The sequence below is a fragment of the Haliaeetus albicilla genome, chromosome 20, assembly GCF_947461875.1.
Source record: "Haliaeetus albicilla chromosome 20, bHalAlb1.1, whole genome shotgun sequence".
Classification (NCBI taxonomy): Eukaryota; Metazoa; Chordata; class Aves; order Accipitriformes; family Accipitridae; genus Haliaeetus; species Haliaeetus albicilla.
This window is the reverse complement of record NC_091502.1, coordinates 8,894,844-8,914,700: the sequence shown is the minus strand read 5'-3', so window position 1 is coordinate 8,914,700 and position 19,857 is coordinate 8,894,844. Positions and strand designations below refer to the sequence as shown.

The 19,857-nt window shown below is 38.0% G+C and overlaps 1 protein-coding gene across 1 annotated transcript in view; it reads left to right on the top strand.

Annotated features, from left to right (window-relative positions):
- RNF17 (ring finger protein 17) overlaps positions 1-18,722 on the top strand; it is a 53,068-nt gene extending 34,346 nt beyond the window's left edge. The window contains exons 26-37 of the mRNA XM_069808223.1: positions 392-482; positions 1,319-1,434; positions 1,761-2,068; positions 3,284-3,447; positions 4,261-4,380; positions 5,414-5,494; positions 6,157-6,282; positions 10,966-11,076; positions 14,453-14,603; positions 15,567-15,702; positions 17,038-17,227; positions 17,578-18,722. Of these exons, the coding sequence (XP_069664324.1) occupies positions 392-482; positions 1,319-1,434; positions 1,761-2,068; positions 3,284-3,447; positions 4,261-4,380; positions 5,414-5,494; positions 6,157-6,282; positions 10,966-11,076; positions 14,453-14,603; positions 15,567-15,702; positions 17,038-17,227; positions 17,578-17,676 (1,693 nt within the window). The 3' untranslated portion in view covers positions 17,677-18,722. The remainder of the gene's footprint in view (positions 1-391; positions 483-1,318; positions 1,435-1,760; positions 2,069-3,283; positions 3,448-4,260; positions 4,381-5,413; positions 5,495-6,156; positions 6,283-10,965; positions 11,077-14,452; positions 14,604-15,566; positions 15,703-17,037; positions 17,228-17,577) is intronic.
- The last annotated feature ends 1,135 nt before the right edge of the window (positions 18,723-19,857 follow it).

The window sequence follows — 19,857 nt, the reverse complement described above, 5'->3', positions numbered from 1 at the left end:
TGTTTGTATGTTGTCTATACTGTGAAGAAAAAATAATTATGTTTGTAATACCAATTCCCTGAATGAATATAAAAAGCCTAATTTGCAGATGAAGTACGGATTTTTCTTTGTTCTGTTAACACAGGCATCATGCTTCTGGGACTCATGATCCTCCTCATGTTGAAGTTTTGGGGTTATATTTTTGGATTCTTCCTGTCACATAGATTCAGAGATGGATAACAATTTCTTTTTACTGTTGACTGTAACGTAGATTGTCTTTTTTCCCTGATGGCTCAGGCAGTTTAAAAAAAAAAAAAAAATCAAAATCTCAGTAAAGGGAGGGTTTGTGGTTAAGCTCAGGAGATGCCAACTTCTCTTGTACTAAAGGAGATTATAATTTGTTCTATGTTAGACCAACAGGTGGAAGCACGCAGTGGACAGCAACAGTGTGTGAATGTTTATCCTATTACCTAACCGGTGCACAAGTAAAAATAGTCATACAGGTTTGTAATCAAAAGCAGGGGTATTGGTAAAATCTCTCAAGTTGTCTGTTAATTTAATTTTTTTCTGAATATTTTCACTCTTCAGAAGGTCCTCAGTGGAACTTAACTAGATAGCTCTTTGCTGTAGGGGAAAAGATGCTTTTTCTTTTTTCTGCTTTACTTTCGTTACTCACTGGAGCATTAGAGCAGTTTGGCTACCCAGTGTGGAAAGAACACAGTCTTAGATACATTTAGTTATTGAAGAATAATATTTATATCTTTGGGATCACTGGATGCTGACAACTTTTATGGACAGATGAGCAAGATGCTCATGTTCTTGATGAGAATGATTTCAGCAGCTACTATATTAGTTTTCAAGTCTCAGAACCTGAAAACAAGTCCAATGCTATACAGACATCATTAGTAATTGATTTCTTCCACCAGTAAAAAAACCTGAATTATTACAAGGGTTTCTTTTGTTCAGTGTCTGTTGGCAGCTGCCAGTGAAGTTTTACAGTGTGTCTGGAAATAAAAGCACTATGAGCAAAGGTATTTATGAGTGGGTTTAGAGCTCCTGCTGGAGGAAAACAAGCATTTGGCAGTTCATTCTAATGAAACAACTAAGGGAGGAAGCAAGGTTTTATTCTGTTACTGCTTTTTGAATGTCATGTGTAGAAGAGTTGGTAAAATGATGGGAACTATGACATAGATTAAATAAATTTTGTGTCTTCTGATGTGGGCATCAGTTCAATGATGTCTGGTTTGCAGTCAGTACCAATAAAATGAAAAACATGCCTGTAGTTTAGAGGAAATGCATACTGTAATCTGTTGTTCAGCGCACTCTTGTTTTTTTCCAGGGAAGTGTTGTGGCTTGTGCATTGCCTGTGAAAATTCTTTGCAAAGATGAAACAGGACAATTGATTGATATTTCAGAACACCTTATTAAAAAGGGTTTGGCTTTTAGAAAGAGAAGGTTTGGATACTTTTCTTTTATATTCTTTCAGACTCTAGTATTGACATCGTGATAAGCTAATAAGTAAAACAAAAATTTGGATTGTCCTCTACAGCATATGTAGCAACAGACCTCCATTTTTAGTGAATTTATTTGAGTATAACATTATTAATTGTATTCATTGCACATTTCAGTTATCTAAGTTGGTAGATGAGATATTAACAGTATTTTAACAAGCATTTGCCATTATTGTGTGTTCGGTTTTTTACTTCTATTCTTTTATTCTTTTGCACTTTTCAAGTTCTTTGTCAGTTAATGTGTTGATATGATTTGATTGAATCTGCTAGAACTGATAAAGCTGATGTGCCTTACTCGGTCTCCAAGGAACATCTTAAAGTACATATAGAGCAAGAGGACACACAAGTGGATGGTTGTAATTCCAGAACTGCATGTGCAAGAAACAGCACTGCTCCAGAGGAAAACATCACTGTTTCAGAGAGTGAACAGAAATTATGCAAAACATACAAGTCGCTGCTTCATTCAGGAATGGGCGAAGTATATAAAACCCCTGTTATACCTGAAGCAAAAATTTTTCAAGCTGTAGTAAGTTGCGTTGGACATGATGGAACTATTTATATAATACCAAAATCATTTGGTAAGATTACATAGAAGAAAATACATTTACATCTATGAATCTGATGGCTTTGGTGTATGAGAACATATCAGATATGTGTTCTAGTATACATGTTCTGTATCAGAACACAGTTCTGGAATATTCCTGTTGGGGAGGATTGCTGTTAGGAGGTGGTGAGGCCTTTGGCACGGGCAGTGAGGGGTGCGTGCCCCTGCACCCCTTGCTCTGTAGAGGTGGGGAGAGGTCCCGCAGCTTCCAGCAAAGGAAACCCACATCCCCAGGAGGTGGTGCACTCTCCTTAAACCCATCAAAATTGGCTCTCCTGTCCTTCTACCCTCCCCAGAAACCAAAAAACCCCAAGCCCTTGGGCAGGCAGCTTACTTGCCTCTGTTCTCTAGGCAGTATTGGGTAAAGCAGCAAGTGCTTTATTTTATAATGTTGAGACTGTGATACATTTTACTAATAATGAAGATACATTCCTAAAGATTCTCAGAAGTTAGCCTGGTTCTCAAGTATTACTGAGTTTTTCTCCTTCAATGTGAGCTCAGTACCCACTTTCCTTGGGCTTTTTATTTGTACTGTGATAGATTCTGTATCTCTTAATATTTTCTGTTTGTACTGTTTGAAAGAGATACAGATGCAGTACCATGATAATACATTGTGCTTTAGAGAAATGTTTCCATATGAGAATGCTAATTTTTTTTTTTTTACTCCACAAGTACATTTAACTATTAGATCATATCATAAAACTTTGAAGTTCAAAGGACAGTAACCCCACTCGCCCAAGACTGTATTCTTAATGCAGTTTTTGCTGTAGACTTTACCCATAGCAGAAGAGAGTCTTCTGGACACCTGTTTTGTGTTGTTGCATGGTGTCCTACCGCTGTCTGGGAATCTGTTGTCCTGTTCACAGAGAGGCTCTTGTATTAGTGCTGCCAAGGTGTCAGTTGCAAAATTTATAGACCCTTCTTCTCTGAGATTAGAATCCAGAATTACTAATGGCTTCACAATTGGAAATGTAGTTTACTTTTTGTTCTAAGTAGTAGCTTGTTTGCATATACTAGGTGTTGAACATACATACTGTATCAATGTTGGAAAATATTTTTTGGAGCAGCACGTGTATTTTATGTTTATACATGTCTTCATCTGAATCTGCTGGTTTTTAGTGAAATAATTTGCACTAATATGTTACAGACTATTTTGAAATTTTGGGGGGTTTTTTTATTCCTCCCCCAGAAACTGAACTAAACAAATTGATGACTGAAATACAAAGTAACTTTAAATGCCTTGGTCTTCTGGAACCCTACTGCTGGAAAAAGGGAGAAGCTTGTGTTGTAAGAGGATCAGATACCGTGTGGTATCGTGGTAAAGTTGTGGAACTTGGTGGTAGTACTCTCCAGGTAGGCGGGGGGGGGGCGCAGGAACATGTATGTGCACATGTATGTTAAAAAAAGGGGGGGGGGGGCAAATAATCTAATCCTCTAAAATAAATTTATGATCACACCTTTTTTCGTTCAGCTGACCTGACTATCCAGATGCTCATTCTGCTTAGAAGTGTGATAACTGTCCTGATTTTTACATTTATTTTAAAGACGAATTCTATCTACTTTTTTCAGTTGTCACAATTTTTCCCATAGTTTTCCTGGTGATGATAAATGTTCTTAAGTAAAAAGCTACCCTTGATCACCTGCAAGTAATCCCTTTTAGGTTTTTTTCTTCTTTTCTTGTTGTTGTTACCATATGTGGAATGCTTTGAAAATTCTTAGGTTTAGCTTCTCCCCACCCTGTCCCTACCCAAGAAGTAGTGGCTGTCTTTGTTTTGAATTCTTTCTGCTGCGCAGGTATACAGCTACTTTTTCTATAGCAGTTAATCTTATCTAAAGTCTTGAGTCTGCTCATGCTTTTTGAATGTAGATTTGCAAGTGTGATACTATCCTAGTTCACAAATTTTTTATTTCTTTCCATTTTAAACTACTGTAAGGTTATTGCACAAAAGGTAAGATCTCTTGCAAGATATGTTGGGAAACTGAACTTCTAATCTACCATACCAGTTTTTTAATCCTTTCCTTCATTTCCACTTTGTCACATCACCTACTTATAAGCAAACAATTATTTTTTCTTCCAGAAAAATGAATGCTGTAAATGAAAGCTTTCCATTATTAAATGACTTAAAAACCACAAATTATTTCAGGAAAGCTTTTCTTTTCATATAGGTACAGTATATAGACCACGGTTGCATAGAGAGGATTCCTCAGTGTCACCTGTATCCAACTACATTGTATACTGGTATTCCTCCATTTTGCATACCATGTCAGCTCTACAAGACAGTACCAGTGAGTAATGGTAAATTTGAAGACATTTTAGTAGTTACTCAAATTGATACACTGTTTAGTCATACAAAGGTTGAGACTAGTTGCTGGTATTTTTTCCTGCTGATGAGGATTGTTTCACAAGGCAGGCTTTTATCAGGAACTGCCAGATTGCTTTATGAAGTGACCATGCTTCAAAAGGAGCTGTTACTGGAATAAATCTTTGTGAGACAGGACACCGCAGTAGTTGGCAGGATGACACTATGAAGTGGTAGTTTGTTTTGCAATAGCAGCAACAAGAAGTAGGGCCTGGATTTCTTAATGCAAAATGGCCAGAAAATTTTAAGTCTTCAAGTCTTATGAAGTGTTTCTGTCATTCTGAACTTAGCTGTGTAGGAAACAATCTGTTATGCTAAACTAATACAAGTGAATTGTTTTAGGGGTTTTTGTTAGTAAGTAATTGGTACATCGATAACATCTTCACGTGCCATCCCATCTTACTCGAATTTGAATGGTGCATTTAGTAAATGTGAATTACTGAAATGACTAGCTTACTTTTAAACTTATTTTTAAAGAAAACCTTTTTATTGCTGGAAGCAGTTCAACTGATGGATTAAGAAAGACAGGCTTATAAACCTACGAGTTAGGAGGAAAACAGATATTGCAGGGAATAAAAGAAGTATTTAAAGTATCCTGTGTTTTCTGTTGTCTGTTAAGTTATCTTTGAATGTAATTCTGTATCTTTGGGTTATGCTTCGGGTGATTATGCACACATACATTATGTATATAGTAAAGGTTAGACCTGGCAAGCAGCATCTCTTTCTAAGCCACTTTAAGACCTGAAAATTGCTGTTCGGCTTTGTCACACAGTAAGTTCTAGTGTACCAAATAGCAGATAATGTTTAAACTGTTGTAGATAAATCAAACTAATGATGTATGTTTTGAAATAAGTTTTTCAATGATAGGCATGTATTTTCATCTTACTGTGTTAAGAATAGTAAGAGTATTACTTGTCAGCATCTTAATGTGTGGGGATTTCTTGTTTTTCACCAAATAGATTGGAAATTTTTGGCAGCAGGATGCAGTAGATTGCCTTCAAGAGCTACTTAAAAATGAAGAGGTTGAAATACATGTTCAGGTAGCTTAATTTATTCATAGATGTGGAATGAGGTTTACTTTTTGTTCTCTTTTTTTCTTTTAACTTACATTAAGAAAAATAGGTAAAGGAATATAGCAGTAAATGTATTTCTTAGACAAAACAAAATCAAAACCTAAAGTTATTTCTCCTGTGATTTTAGCTTTATTACAGTTTTCAGGCCTTAAATGTGTCCTTTAGAGGTATTAATATTTTTTGATCCTGTTTGTATTCTCTGTTGTCATTCTGACAAGCAACCTACCTACCAACAGCATAAACTCTTCTAAATTCAATTTCAAGTGATTAAAATTTAGCATAATTAAGTATGGCCAAGCTTAAATTAATATATGAACATTATAGGGAAACACATAATCTGTATTGTCTGAAAACCTGCAATTTCAGATAGTTTAATTTCTAATGATAAATTGTGAAAGAGAAGGGTTTATGATTGAGTGAGCAAACATGGGATAATGTTTCAGTGTTAGACTGAGTAGTCAGTGCTGCCATTCCAGAGATGGATATATTCCCATTTGTGTCATAACTGATGTTAATAGCCATCCTTACTAGTTTTGTATCTTTGATGAATGAGTATGGTCCTGATCACTATTTCTAAAACCTCAGTCACGCTATTACTGTTATAATCTTAGTTTGTCTTCTGTAAGTAGGAATTACCAGATAACCCATGGGGCAAACTGTCCATCAACCTGTATTTTGGTGGAATGTCACTTTCTTCCTTCATGGCATACCAGAAGTACTGTGTTGCTGAAGATTGTCAGGACGTAGCAACGCTGGTGAGATTTTTTTGTGTGTGCGTGTCTGTCTTTGTCTTCTACAGTTGTAATTCTGACATAAAAAAGATTACTCAGTTGCTTGTTGTGACCTTTGATGGTTTGTTATTTCTTTTTATATTTCTGTACAGTTTTGTGATGTAAACAGCAGTAAGACTATGTACACAGCTCTGTAGCATAAGAAGGGTAGATACGATGTGTTGATAAGATTGTCCGGAATAGTGAATTGCGAAGAGTTTGTTCTTGGACTCCTTGCTGAAAAGAGATTTTTGCATTTCTGTTTAAAGTCCAATTAGGTTTTGTGTTTGTCTAAAACTTAAAAGGGTAGGAATAGGGTAATATTTTTATCACTTGAAGGGATTAGTTAATCATAGAAATATATCCAAGGATGGAGATATTCAAAAGTAAATTGAATCAAGTATTTCAACATAAACCTAGTAATTTCTAAGGGAATTACCTAGGTTCTTCATTCCTAGTGTCTGAGATACTCATCTGGTGTTCTTTAGAGGAGGATTGAAATTTTCACCAAACTTCATTGTCTTAACACAAAAAAACTAGATAAGTAATTTCTCAGTATATTTTTTTCCTTGAAATCTGAGGATCAGTTTTATTTAAATAACTAAGGCTTTGTTGTTGCATTTTTCTCTTAATTCTGTTTAAGCCTGCCGATGTATTTTTCTTTCCAATATGAGTCTTTGCTTCAGAAAAGAATTTTAGAATACAGAGTACGCTGCTGTCACTGCTGATGTAAGTCTTGGCATGTATGCTAGTGGGCTTGTGATGCAGTTAGAAAAATCTCTATGTGTATTAGAACTGAGTAACCATGGAAAACCTAATTGTAAATCAGTGTCTTGTTGCATTTTCATAAAGTCAGCACATGACACACAACTTTCAGCAAACTAAATATGGATCTTGAAATGACATTGTACCACTAAAACAAAAATGAAATTTGGAAAACAAAAATAAAGTTGTGGAAGAAGGTTATAAGCAAGAAGCATTCAGAAAGCCTGGAATGCTTTCCACAAGGAGTATAGCATTAAGCAGATCCATTCCAGGAATAAGTGGTTCAGAACAATTTGTAAGAAAATTAGTATTGGAGGTGTTAATTTGTGGACCAGAAAAGGAGCAAGGTGTCCAGAGCTCGAGCTGGTTCCAGTAGCAGAACCTCGGGAATAGCAGAAGTGGGAAGCATGCAGCTCTGAGAACGTTCAAACATAATCAGTTCAGGGTTTAGCTGTAGAGGCTAAGCAGCAATCCTCACAAGCCAAGTCATACACTGCACTGACTAAAGGATACTATTATTATATAAAGTATAGTCATTATATATTTTACTATTTTATAGTTTTGTAACTTTATTTCATTGCTTCAGATCTGTGTTCTCAGGTAAGTAAGCTGGTAAGGACTGTATTCTGTTCTGTGAGCGTTGTATTTCTGTTAATAGTGGTAATAAGCTGCTTATGCAGATCCCACTTGCTGCAGAGTTTATTATTGTCTTTGAGAGGCACTTCTGTTGAGCTGCACAGGTGAGTTTAGGAACTTGTCTTTGTTATCATATGACAATCATAGCTTAGGCATTAGCCAGAAAATTCCCTGGCAGTAGGATATTGGAGAATACACCAGAACCCCAAGCGTGATAAACTTAGAGCAGTGAATCTCATTCTAGGTGTATGTGTACATATATATGTGTGTTTGTGTGTATACGCGTATATGCACATATATTATCTATATATACAAGACCATTATACTGTGGTATTTTTTTATTTGGCTTTTGGGGAGATGGGGTTTGGTTGGTTGGTTGGTTTTGTTTGTTTCTCTACCACTGTGAGTCAGAACCGAGGCAGCCAGGTGCTGCCTTGTGCTCATATATTCAGGCATGGGGGACTATGACCTTGCTTTATTTGACAGACAAGTTTTTGATCTCTTCATTCGGAGCTCAGGCTTATCGAACAATAATTTTTAGAATTACTTTTTCTACAGCAGTTGACTACAAGCCAGTTCCAACCATCTGAATCAAAATCAGTTCAAAATTCCTTAAACAGACTTTTTTTATATTTAACTGCATTGCATATCAGCCCCTTTACAGTGAGGTACTTGAAGTCTGCAGATTTTAAGCTTATAATCTGAGCAAACACTTGACCAGACAATTCCATCTTAATCCACCCCTGGAAATGCCAATGATGTTTCTTTGGAATACTCTATTAGTTTAGGTCAGAGGAGAGATGCGCTTCAAACTGCTGTTGACATAGGAGCCATATCCATTCAGTTAGCACCTGCGTTCTGAATGACAGCAAAGGCAATGCTGAAAAGACTTCATGCAAAGCCATTTTTTATGTTACTGACCTGTAGTCGTCTGAACACTTTGAGCATCACCAGGGCAATTCTAGAGAGAGATCAGTGTCTTTTCAGACAGAGAGAGAAATCTTTAGGCAGAAGTAGCAGTGTACAAAGGACTAATTCCTCCTCCTCAGATTCTGCATGGACTTCCATGATAGATGAGAGCAGATACTGCAGTGCTGCATCATTACAAATTCTAGCACTGAGATTGCTATGTGGTTTGGCACTTCAACTTGCAGGAAGGCTTACTCCTCGTGTCCCTATTCCCCACTTCTAAATAGGCAGTTAATTTCCTCTAAAACCAGTGATCTGTATGACTCAAAGACCTGCCAGATACCCTAAGCTGTTGTTACCTTGTTAGGAATTTATCAGGGCAAGCCTGGATGAAGGATTGGAGCGTCAAATGACTTTGGGCATACGTTGAAGGCCAGCCATGTGGGTTGAAGGCCAGCTGTGTGGGTCGTAAGTCCCACCATCTCTGACACCAAGAAGACCTGTTCTGTCACTGATGTTTACCACAAGACTAGTGGAAAAGCATTCTGAAAACACCTAGATAGAAAGCCCTTTCTGCTTTCCTTTTGTCAATATGAGAGTAAAGTCTAAGATACCCTGTCTGTTTCAGGGAAATACAGAATCTGAGACTTGCCAGACTATCACTTTGGTCTTCATCATCCTACAGATGTCTTTAGTGTCTCACACTACTGGGTGGGCTTATGTAGACCATTCATTAACAAAGCTTTGCATGTGGTAGAGAAGGAAGTACAGCATAACACACTGCACTGCAGCCTACCATTTACTTGGTCTGGATTAAATTCTTCATGCTGAAAAGCACTCTTGTGTTGCCTTATTAAGTATAGGGTATTATGTGATGTATACTGTATATTAAAAACACATAATTTCTGCTATGGCTTTACAGATGTAATAAGGAATGTAAGCCATTTTTAGATTTTTAAAGAATAGACACAAAGGCAGAAGGGATGAGGGGCAACTGTTTGAAATAGGTAACTCCTAAAGATGTCTTAGCAGAACATCTTTTTAGTATCAGTATTTACAACTGGACTGTCTGTGCCTAAGTGTGGTAGATTTAGCAGTAACGTATCTACTGACAATAAGAAAAGTCTGTTAACATTAACAACAAAAAAGTGAATGCAGTTTTTCTTTCAGAGACATGCGCAAGGGCTGACTTCAGATACCCAGCTGAGCTACGTGCAGTGCTTATCTGGGAATAAGCTGGAATTTAAGTTGAATCTTTAGAGCCAGGTGTAGTGAGGTGGCCTGTCACAATGTTCCTGATTGTTTTGCAGAAATCTGGCATTTAGTTTGTATGTATCTATGATACAGTTAGACATCCTTTCCTTACTAGTATTTATTGAGATTTTTTTTTTTTTTTAATCTTAGGAGCACATACTTTCAATGGAAAAGCTGTTCTTTCCTAGTTAACTCTGAGGAACAATGGGGTTTTGTACTGTATCCTATGTCAGATCATGCAGGGGGAAGAAAGGGTCAGAATTTATTGTTTTATTTTGCAGTCATATATATCTGGTTGCTTCCACTTTTCTTTTTGTTCTGAGCATAGTAAAAACTGTTCCTCAAGTAGATGTGTAAAAATAAAATGTATTTTAGAGAAATTGTACTTATTGTTATGTGTCACATTAAAGTACAAGAGAGAATAGGAGCTGTATTCATGACCTATGATCCAGCTGAGCTGTGTGCTATACCTTATAAAGGTATAATCTAATGCACCAAGGTTTATTTTGTCATGAACTAAATGAGTTAATGGCATGGAGAAAACCTGTAAAATACATGGTTCTGGAAGAAGACACACTGGAGCATGCTATGCTACTGAGACAGTATGTATCTGTACTGTGCAAAATCTGTTATCTTTTTGAAGGAGTGATAATTCTGGTGGTGAAGGAGTTAAATTATCCTTTGCCTTTCTCTTAAGGGATGACTTGCTCTGGCAAGCAGCAGTACCATTGGGCATGGCATTCCGGTTAATCTGTGCCATTGCTACTGTTTTAGTTTTTCTTTCTAAATATTTTTTTCTCTTTAAAGGGAATTCCATATTTAATGCATTTTTTCAATTATCAGCAATCAAATTAGCAAGTCAGTATGTTAGGACCATTTCAAAGATACAATCTTTATATTTTAAAAGTGTTAATTAACTATCTTTTAGTTAAAGCTTTTTTAAAAACCTAATAAGTATTGAAGGGAAATGTTGATTAATACTTTTTTCATCAAAGACACACTGTTTACATTATTAGATAACTCCTTTGAACCAGAAATTGTACCAAAGCTAGTTTCTACTTTGTTACTAAATACGATGCTTGACCAAAGTCTGTCTCGGTCTAGGAGCTACTTGAAGGAGATGTTGCTGTTTTGCCTTCATACGAGTTGCCACCGCTACCTGTTCCAGGAGATACCTTTCCTGTCAGAGTTACCCATTTGGTGTCCCCTAAGGAGGTACGTTTTGTAAACATACATGTTGTAGACAGGAAATGCTGCAGTCCCATCATGCTGGTGAAAAGAAAATCATGGCTGATGATTTTAGATAACATAAAAAAGTATTAGTAAGGTTGCAAAATGCTACTGAGTTATTGACCCAGGTGGTTGTGCAGTTCAACTATCTGAATGAACTCTGACTTTAAATATCCTCTTGGGTGGGGGCAGAGAAATAAATACTGACCGTTTCCCTAAAAAATGAATTTTAAGAATTACAATACTGCAGTCTGGTACTTACCTTGTATAATAAGAAAATAGGTAATTGGATTTTAACTTGGCAGAAAAATAATGATATAGCTCTTCTTTATTCTCCAAAAATTAAATTACTGGAGTGTTGTATAGTAACGTGAACATTTTCTGGCTGTTACAGTTGTATTTTACTGTCTTTGGTCGATGATTGATCATTGATTTTTGTGTAAACCCACACAGCTTCCCTCTAGTAGTCTCCCGGGCAAAAGGTGGAATATAATGTTCGTTGATCAAATAAGATTCCTATGTGGACTTTGAATGTCAAATGATGAAATGGGAGAACAGGAAGTGGTGAGAAACTGATTGTGTTACAAAATCTAACATCTTCTAAGAAAACAAAAAATGTTTCTGTAAATACATTAGCAACAAAAGGAAGGCTGAGGAGAATCTCCATCCTTTACTGGATGCAGGGGGAAACATAGTGACAAAGGATGAGGAAAAGGCTGAGGTACTTAATGCCTTCTTTTCCTCAGTCTTTAACAGTAAGACCAGTTGTCCTCTGGGTACCCAGCCTGCTGAGCTGGAAAACAGGGACAAGGAGCAGAATGAAGCACCCATAATCCAAGGGGAAATGGCTAGCGGCCTGCTACACCACTTAGACACACACAAGTCTATGGGATCTATCCAGGAGTACTGAGGGAGCTGGCAGAAGTGCTCACCCAGCCACCTTCATCATTTATCAGCAGTCCTGGCTGCTGTCCAGGCTAACTGGGGAGGTCCCAGTTGGCTGGAGGTTAGCAAATATGGGGCCCATATACAAGAAGGGCCAGAAGGAGAATCTGGGGAACTACAGGCCTGTCAGTCTGACCTCGGTGCTGGGGAAGGTTATGGAGCAGATCATCTTGAGTGCCATGACATGGCACGTACAGGACAACAAGCAGATCAGGCCCAGTCAGCATAGGTTTATGAAAGGCAGGTCCTGCTTGACTAACCTGATCTCCTTCTATGACAAGGTGACCCACTTCATGGATGAGGGAAAGGCTGTGCATGTTGTCTACCTGGACTTCAGTAAAGCCTTTGACACCATTTCCCAGAGCATTCTCATGGAGAAACTGGCTGCTCATGGCTTGGACAGGTGTATGCTTCACTGGGTAAAAAACTGGCTGGATGGCCGGGCCCAAAGAGTGGTGGTGAATGGAGTTAAATCCAGTTGGTGGCCAGTCCCAAGTGGTGTTCCCCAGGGCTCAGTATTGGGGCCAGTTCTGTTTAATATCTTTATCAATGATCTGGACAAGGGGATCGAGTACACCCTCAATAAGTTTGCAGATAACACCAAGTTGGGCAGGAGTGTTGGTCTGCTTGAGGGTAGGAAGGCTCTACAGAGGGATCTAGACAGGCTGGATCAATGGGCCAAAGCCAACTGTATGAGGTTCAACAAGGCCAAGTGCCCGGTCCTGCACTTGGGTCACAACACCCCCATGCAGCGCTACAGGCTTGGGGAAGAGTGGCTGTAAAGCTGCCTGGCAGAAAAGGACCTGGGGGTGTTGGTCAACAGCTGCCTGAATATGAGCCAGCAGTGTGCCCAGGTGGCCAAGAAGGCCAATGGCGTCCTGGCCTATATCAGAAATAGCGTAGCCAGTCCGAGCAGGGAAGTGATTGTCCCCCTGTACTTGGCACTGGTGAGGCTGCACCTTGAGTACTGTGTTCGGTTTTGGGCCCCTCACTACAGGAAAGACATTGAGGTGCTGGAGCGTGTCCAGAGAAGGGCAGCGAAGCTGGTGAAGGGTCTAGAGCACAAGTCTTATGGGGAGTGGCTGAGGGAACTGGGGTTGTTTAGCCTGGAGAAAAGGAGGCTGAGGGGAGACCTTATTGCTCTCTACAACTACCTGAAAAGAGGTTTTAGCAAGGTGGGGGTCTGTCTCTTCTCCCAAGTAACAAGTGATAGGATAAGAGGCAACAGCCTCACGTTGCACCAGGGGAGGTTTAGATTGGATATTAGGAAAAATTTCTTTACCGAAAGGGTTGTCAAGCATTGGAACAGGCTGCCCAGGGAAGTGATTGAGTCACCATCCCTGGAGGTATGTGAAAGATGTATAGACATGGTGCTTAGGGACATTGTTTAGTGGTGGACTTGGCACTGTTAGGTTTATGGTTGGACTCAATGATCTTAAAGGTCTTTTTCAACCTAACTGATTCTATGATTCTAATATTCTATAATATAGAACTGTTTTGACTAAACACAATATGGAAGTGTTTGGGTATCTTAGAAAAGGGCTTTTCTTAAATTATGTGTTCTGCTTCTTCTCTTACAGGAGAACCATTATAATAAGTATTTTTTGGTTCCTTTTGTGCAAATGATTTGAACTCCTGTTTTTGATCATGCTACATAATTGTAAATACTAGATCCTGCTCTGGACTCCTATAGATTTAAGTAGCAGTTGCATGATGGAATTATGGCTTGATTATATTGTGTACAAATTAGAAAATGAAAATTAATTTTCTTCCCTGGCTAGTGCAATATAATGTTGAGTTTAGAAAAAATAATAACCTACTCATTAATTTGTTTGGATTACCACTAAAATATTGTAATGTTCTGAAATAGCTTTGTTTTTTAAAAAAAAAAAGGCATGTTATTTAGAAACTTGCATAGGTAAATTAAAATCTATGTTGTTTAAACTTCCATTTCCTTGACCTACAGCATTATACTGATGACCCAGTTATAAATTAGGTGAATGGAATGTCTTTGCATAGCAAACAAAACACCATTTCAAAAGCTTTTCTTTCATGAACTTTAAAATTAATCCTTGGTTTGATATTATGAAGTGAGATTATTTACCAAGTAGGAGGAGGAAGGAATTCTAATAAGACACAGCTGTGAAATCTTACATGGGTATATTCTCTAGTACATGCGTTCCTTTCATTCTTACTTTTTAACATTAATAAATCATGACTCTATTCTGGTTTTGGAAAAAAAATTGTGCAAATATGAAATTACTCGTAAATTGAGGAAAGAAGAAAGGGGAACAAGGATATGCTGAACCTTTCAAAGATGGGAACAAGTAATCTAATAATCCTCGATCACTGATGGAATTTGAAGGTTCTAAGTCATCTGCAAAAATTGTAATATGAGAGCATTTTCTTTGAGTAGGTTTATATTTGCCTTGATCCTTCTAAGAACCTTACGAAGCAGTCTGCCACAGCGGGAGATGCCAACTGTGACTCGGAGAGCCTTGATGAAGCCCTGAAGTGGTACAATAGAAGTGTGGAGTCTCTTCCTTTTCTAACACACTTCCAAACAGGTATATTAGTGTGTTTATTTTCCCTGTTGTTTCATGTGGATGTACAAAAAGCCTGAAATTCTTTTTGAGGAATAAGAGTAATTATATTTCTACGTATCTTTAAATAAAACTTCTGGAGAGTAAGGAGTTAACACTACACTATAATCATATGATACCCTGTAATCATGCAATTGAGACTTCTGTGTCATTTTGCTCCACTGGAAAATGATGGAAAGAACTCAGACTTCTGATGCCTGTTAAAGTTGATGAACTGAGTTTAGATTGCATATGGCAGTAATAAAACTTTTCCCTTAAGGTGACTGTCACTGAAGATGTAACTGTGAAAATCTTGCTATTAAATATTCAAAAGACACAAGTTCTGTACAGAAAATCATGTTACTAGGAGTTAGAAATTATGTGAACCCTGAAGAGCATCACTTCAGTTTAATTTTGGATTTCTCCATTTAGGCAAAAGATGGGATTTAATTCTCTTGTCTACAGCTTTTGGGCCTAAAATAACATACAGTGTCTGGGTCTAAAACTTTGTGAAGAAACCAGTTAGTGCTAGTACTTGGTTCTACCAACTAGTAAAATTCTGGTTGAGGTTTTAGGCAGCATTTGCCTTCTGTCCTCCAGACTATTGTGTGTTCTCTTAGAGAGTGATCTGTTCACTAACTGAAATGTGCAAATGAGTCAAAGTTGAAAAGTTTAAATGTTAAACAGTTTGGATCACTATCTTTACCAAGCAATTTTCTGTTAATTCTCATCATTGCTGTGTGACTTAACTTGCATACTAATGATTGTGAATTGAAATTCAGAGAGAACTGGAGGATGCATAGAACAAAATAATAGCATGAATTAGAGAAGGAAGAAAAAACTTAATCTCAGTCACAAAGTAAAATGGATTTTCAAGTTCAGTTAGTTTGTACTGTGTTGTGAGTATATTTTGGGGTGTTTTGTGGTTGTTTTTTTTTCTTTTTACAGAAATGCCTTGCCTTGTAGAATACCAGGATGGTTTATGGTATAGAGCAAAGCTCCTCTCCATTGAAGAATTTGACCCTATTAGGATCCTGGTTCAGTTTGTTGACTATGGTAGTTTTTCAGTTGTCCCAACAAGCAGGTAAATACATAAGAAAAAAATGCATGGAAAATGTCTATGTATGTATGTATACACTTATATTATCAAGTATGTACTTATAAATAAGTGTATGTATTTTTACATTTATTATTACTTATTTTTATGTAACTGTAGATATATTATTTATAATAATTCAGCATTAGATTTCAGTTGGAGAGAAGGTTGGTTGGCTGGTTAAATAATTTCTGTCTGCAGGGCATGGGGTTGTGCACCTGCTTCTTTCTCAGGTTTTCCTGAGAAGCCCATTATTACAATAGCAGATTTCTCCATCGTCTTCAGGTTACTTGACCTGTGAAGTAGGCTCAGGCTTATAATCTGCTTTTGCACCCAAGAAGCTTACACAAAATAGGGACTGAGCCCTCCAGGTGTGCAAACAAATCCTCTGATCCTGTGCAACTGCCATCTGCACAGAAGACAGCTGGGGAATAAGATAAGGGAGTATCTGAGTGGGGCACACCCTGCTCTGCTTGTGTGGAAAATGGAAGTTCAAATCCCTGTTCCGCCTGGTGCTGAGCCACTAGGAACTGCTCCTGTGCTGACACACAGATGTCAGCTAAATGTCTCAAACACCCCAGGCTTTTAGGGTCCCCTAAGTTTGCCTGAATTTTCTCTCTTGAAGCACTTTCATTTCATATATATACTGCTTAATCACATTGACTTGCTCTTGAGTTCATTGGGGAATCTACAGACCCTTGCTGAAGATGAGTCAAAATGGGGATTTGAACAGATCCCCTGCTTTGTGGACTACTGGATCATGGGAGAGAGTGTGTTTTATTTCAGGGTTGCACTTCCTGCTCTGCTTCCCTATTCCCTTGCTTCTGGGATAGAAAGACAGAAGAATGGGGAGATGATAATAGGAAACTAAGGTACCTATTTCCAGTAGTGTGGCTAGAGCATGTCCAGGTGTGAAGCACTTTGGACCACAAAGGCCTATATCATTTTCAAGACGCACCAGATTTGGAGCCTGCATTATGACGACTTGCGTTTGCATTCCTGTGCTCAAATCTGGTTTAGGCACTTGAGACTCCTCCCCAAGCACTGTAATGGGGAGCTAGTGTGCCTGGTGGGTTTGAGGGGTCTGTATGATACTGGCCTGCTTCTTGATAGTTACTGTGCTGAAGTCCTTCAGAGAGCCTAGCCCTGCATGATGAATTGTTCAGTCTGACACCAGCATGTTATTGTATGGCAGGGACTCTGATCCCAGTTTCCACACTGTAAATCTACTGCATGAAGCATTAAGCTATCCTTACATACATACTGATAGTTCAGCTTGACAGGTGGATTGTTGCAGGCAAACATTTTTCATTTTTGTTTTAGATTGCGTCACATACCTTATCATCTGCTGAAGTATCCTGTTCAGGCAGTACGAGCTCTGTTGGCTGGATTTAAACCTGCTTTATATGACAGAAATGTGAAAAGAATTCCTTATTGCCCAGAATGGAGCGTGGAAGCATTGTGGGCTATGATGGAGTGCATTGAAGGAAAACAGCTCTCTGCTTCCATACTTGTGAGAAACACTTTTTTTTTTTTCTAGTTCTTGCTCAGCCTAAAATTCTTACTAGCACTCTAATTTCTGAGTATTTGTTTTACTGTGAATCCTCATAATTTAAAATTGTGAACCATTTACCATGAAGGTAAAGAGAGAAGATCATGTGGCATTCTTCTTAACCCAGCAAACAAGAAGTTTCTGAGCATTCCTGTTACTCTAAACCCACTTTCCTTTACTTAAACATAGATACTCTTTGTGTATTTACAGTTCCATTTAGGCAGTGAGTATAGCCAGTAAAATAACTTTCACTATTGGTTAGCTTGAGATTTAAATGTTCTGTCAAAACTCTGTGAACTTCTGATTTTCAGGCTCTTTCACCAGAGGTCACTATTTCTTTGTATGAAGATGACAAAAATCTCATTCATATGAAACTGATAGAAATGGGACTTGCAGATTTGGATGAGTGAGTGACATGTAAGTCCAGTGAATATGAACTACAAATTCATACCATTGCAAAGGTATGATTTCAGAAGTTTTAAGCAAAGTCTAAACTCTGACAGTTAATGTTGACAACTAGAATTTATTTTTTAAGAAAAAATCCCTTCTGTCAATATATTTCCACTCTTAATAGAATAAAATGCTGTTAAAGTATTTGAATTTCTTTACGTACACATTACTGAAGCCCATAGTGTAGCTTTAAGAGCTAACAGGTACTGAAAAAAAGAGCCCTAAGGCAATAAAACAGAAAGAGCTTTTGCTGCTAGTTAACTGAAGAAGGTAACTTGATGTGGGGCATTGTACCCTGCCCAAACAATCAAAATTGTTTTTCTTCTTTTTCAGCATTTGATCTCAATGTTCTGTACCAGTTGTTCTCAGACAGATCCATAACATATGGATATCCACAGATCTAGTCAAACACGGAATATTTTAAATGGAAAGCTTTACAGTCTACAGAGAATACTGAAGACTTAGATTTTCTAATTTCCTGGCCAACTCTATGTTAAGTAGTCATTTTCCCTCCCATTTAACAAGCAGTCTTCTAATCAATGTTTATAGATAACATTCCCAACATTATTGAATCTTGAAATAGTGAAACTGTGTATTCACATCTCAATCTCTTGACCTTAGAGCCTTAAGTATTGTTCTGTGATACCCTTTTCTTAAGAGCAGATGGAATGAATGTATAAAGAAATAGATAAAAAGCTGATGCTGGGCACACTTGTTCCTCTATCTATCTTGTTAGAAGACTATAGTTTCATTACTGTGATGTAACTCTTGTTTATGTTTCAGGCATATTTGGTGACAGAATTCTCCAGTACCAGAGCCTGGAATCGGGTGAAGAGGTGGGGGTAGGGGAGTGGTTCTGTCTTTGTTCTGGAATACGTTTGCATTGCTGCTGTGTTTTCTGTTTTCAGTCATGATGAGATAGATGTGTTTTGGGTGCCCTTGCACCTCCTTCCTACTCCTGGAGCTGCACTGTTAATTTGAAAGTGTTGGAATAAAGAAGAGCTTGCTCAGCATGCATCTGAAAGCTTGTTTTCCTTTACTGCTATAGTATGTAAGGTTTCTTTGGATGTCCCGATTGTACTAGCTTAGTCTATCCTTTACATTTAAAGCTCAAACCCTTTGTAGATTATCAAGGAAAAAACACACACAATGAAGACTCCACAAGCTCTCCGGGCAACCTGTTCCAGTACTCAGTCACCCTCACAGTAAAACAGTGTTTCTTGGTGTTCAGAGGGAGGCTCCTGTGCTTCTGTTTGTGTCCATACTACACACATACCCTTATGTATGTCTCTTCCATCAAGAACTTGTGAAAGTACATGTACAGAACTTACCTCAGTAGTGTTGCTCAGGTATGCTGCAAGGCTAGCTTGCCTGTCTATACTACCCGTGGAAGGATCCTTTCACAGTTTACAAGACATGGGCCATATGCTGTTGCAAATACCCTATAGAGCTGTCATGTGCTGTTTTCAAAATGTGTTTCTTTCCTTATTTTCATTTAAAAAACAAACTTATTTATCAATCATCATGAAAGGGACTTAGGTAACTCAAGGCTAAGAGCTGCTGTTTAAGATTGCCAAATCACCCCACCAAGCAACTTCTAGTTGTCAGTGAGCATAGTTCCCACTACTACAAGTTGATTTACCCCTTAAGTAAAATAGGGCACAGGCATAGTAACTAACTACAGAGCTTGCTTTCACTGAGGAGAAAGGGGCAGGGGACAAAGGGAAGAAAGTATCTTCTACTGTGCAAAAGAATGAAACAAATTTTTCAGCATCCACTACAATGAAGAGTTAGAGCAGACATGCTAGCAGTACCACTTCACTTGTAGGTACTGTAGAATTTTAAAAGACAAATCAGCTTAAAAATGCCTGTTAGGTGGAAGAATTGGATGAGATGACCTTTGTTGATTTCTGGTGTTTCCTCCCACATTTCTAAGTAGCTTGGAGTGTTAACCTGTCCCAGTATCACCTGCCCTAGCTTGATGAATACAGAAGATCAGTTTACAGAACAGACTGGGGTCTGCTAATGCTGTTGCCTCCTAACTGTGAGATGAAGAAAAAAAATAAGATTATGAGGGAAGAAGAATAGCCTAAGGCTAACTGAAAAGGAATACTGCCATTTGTTTATTGTTAAGCAATAAG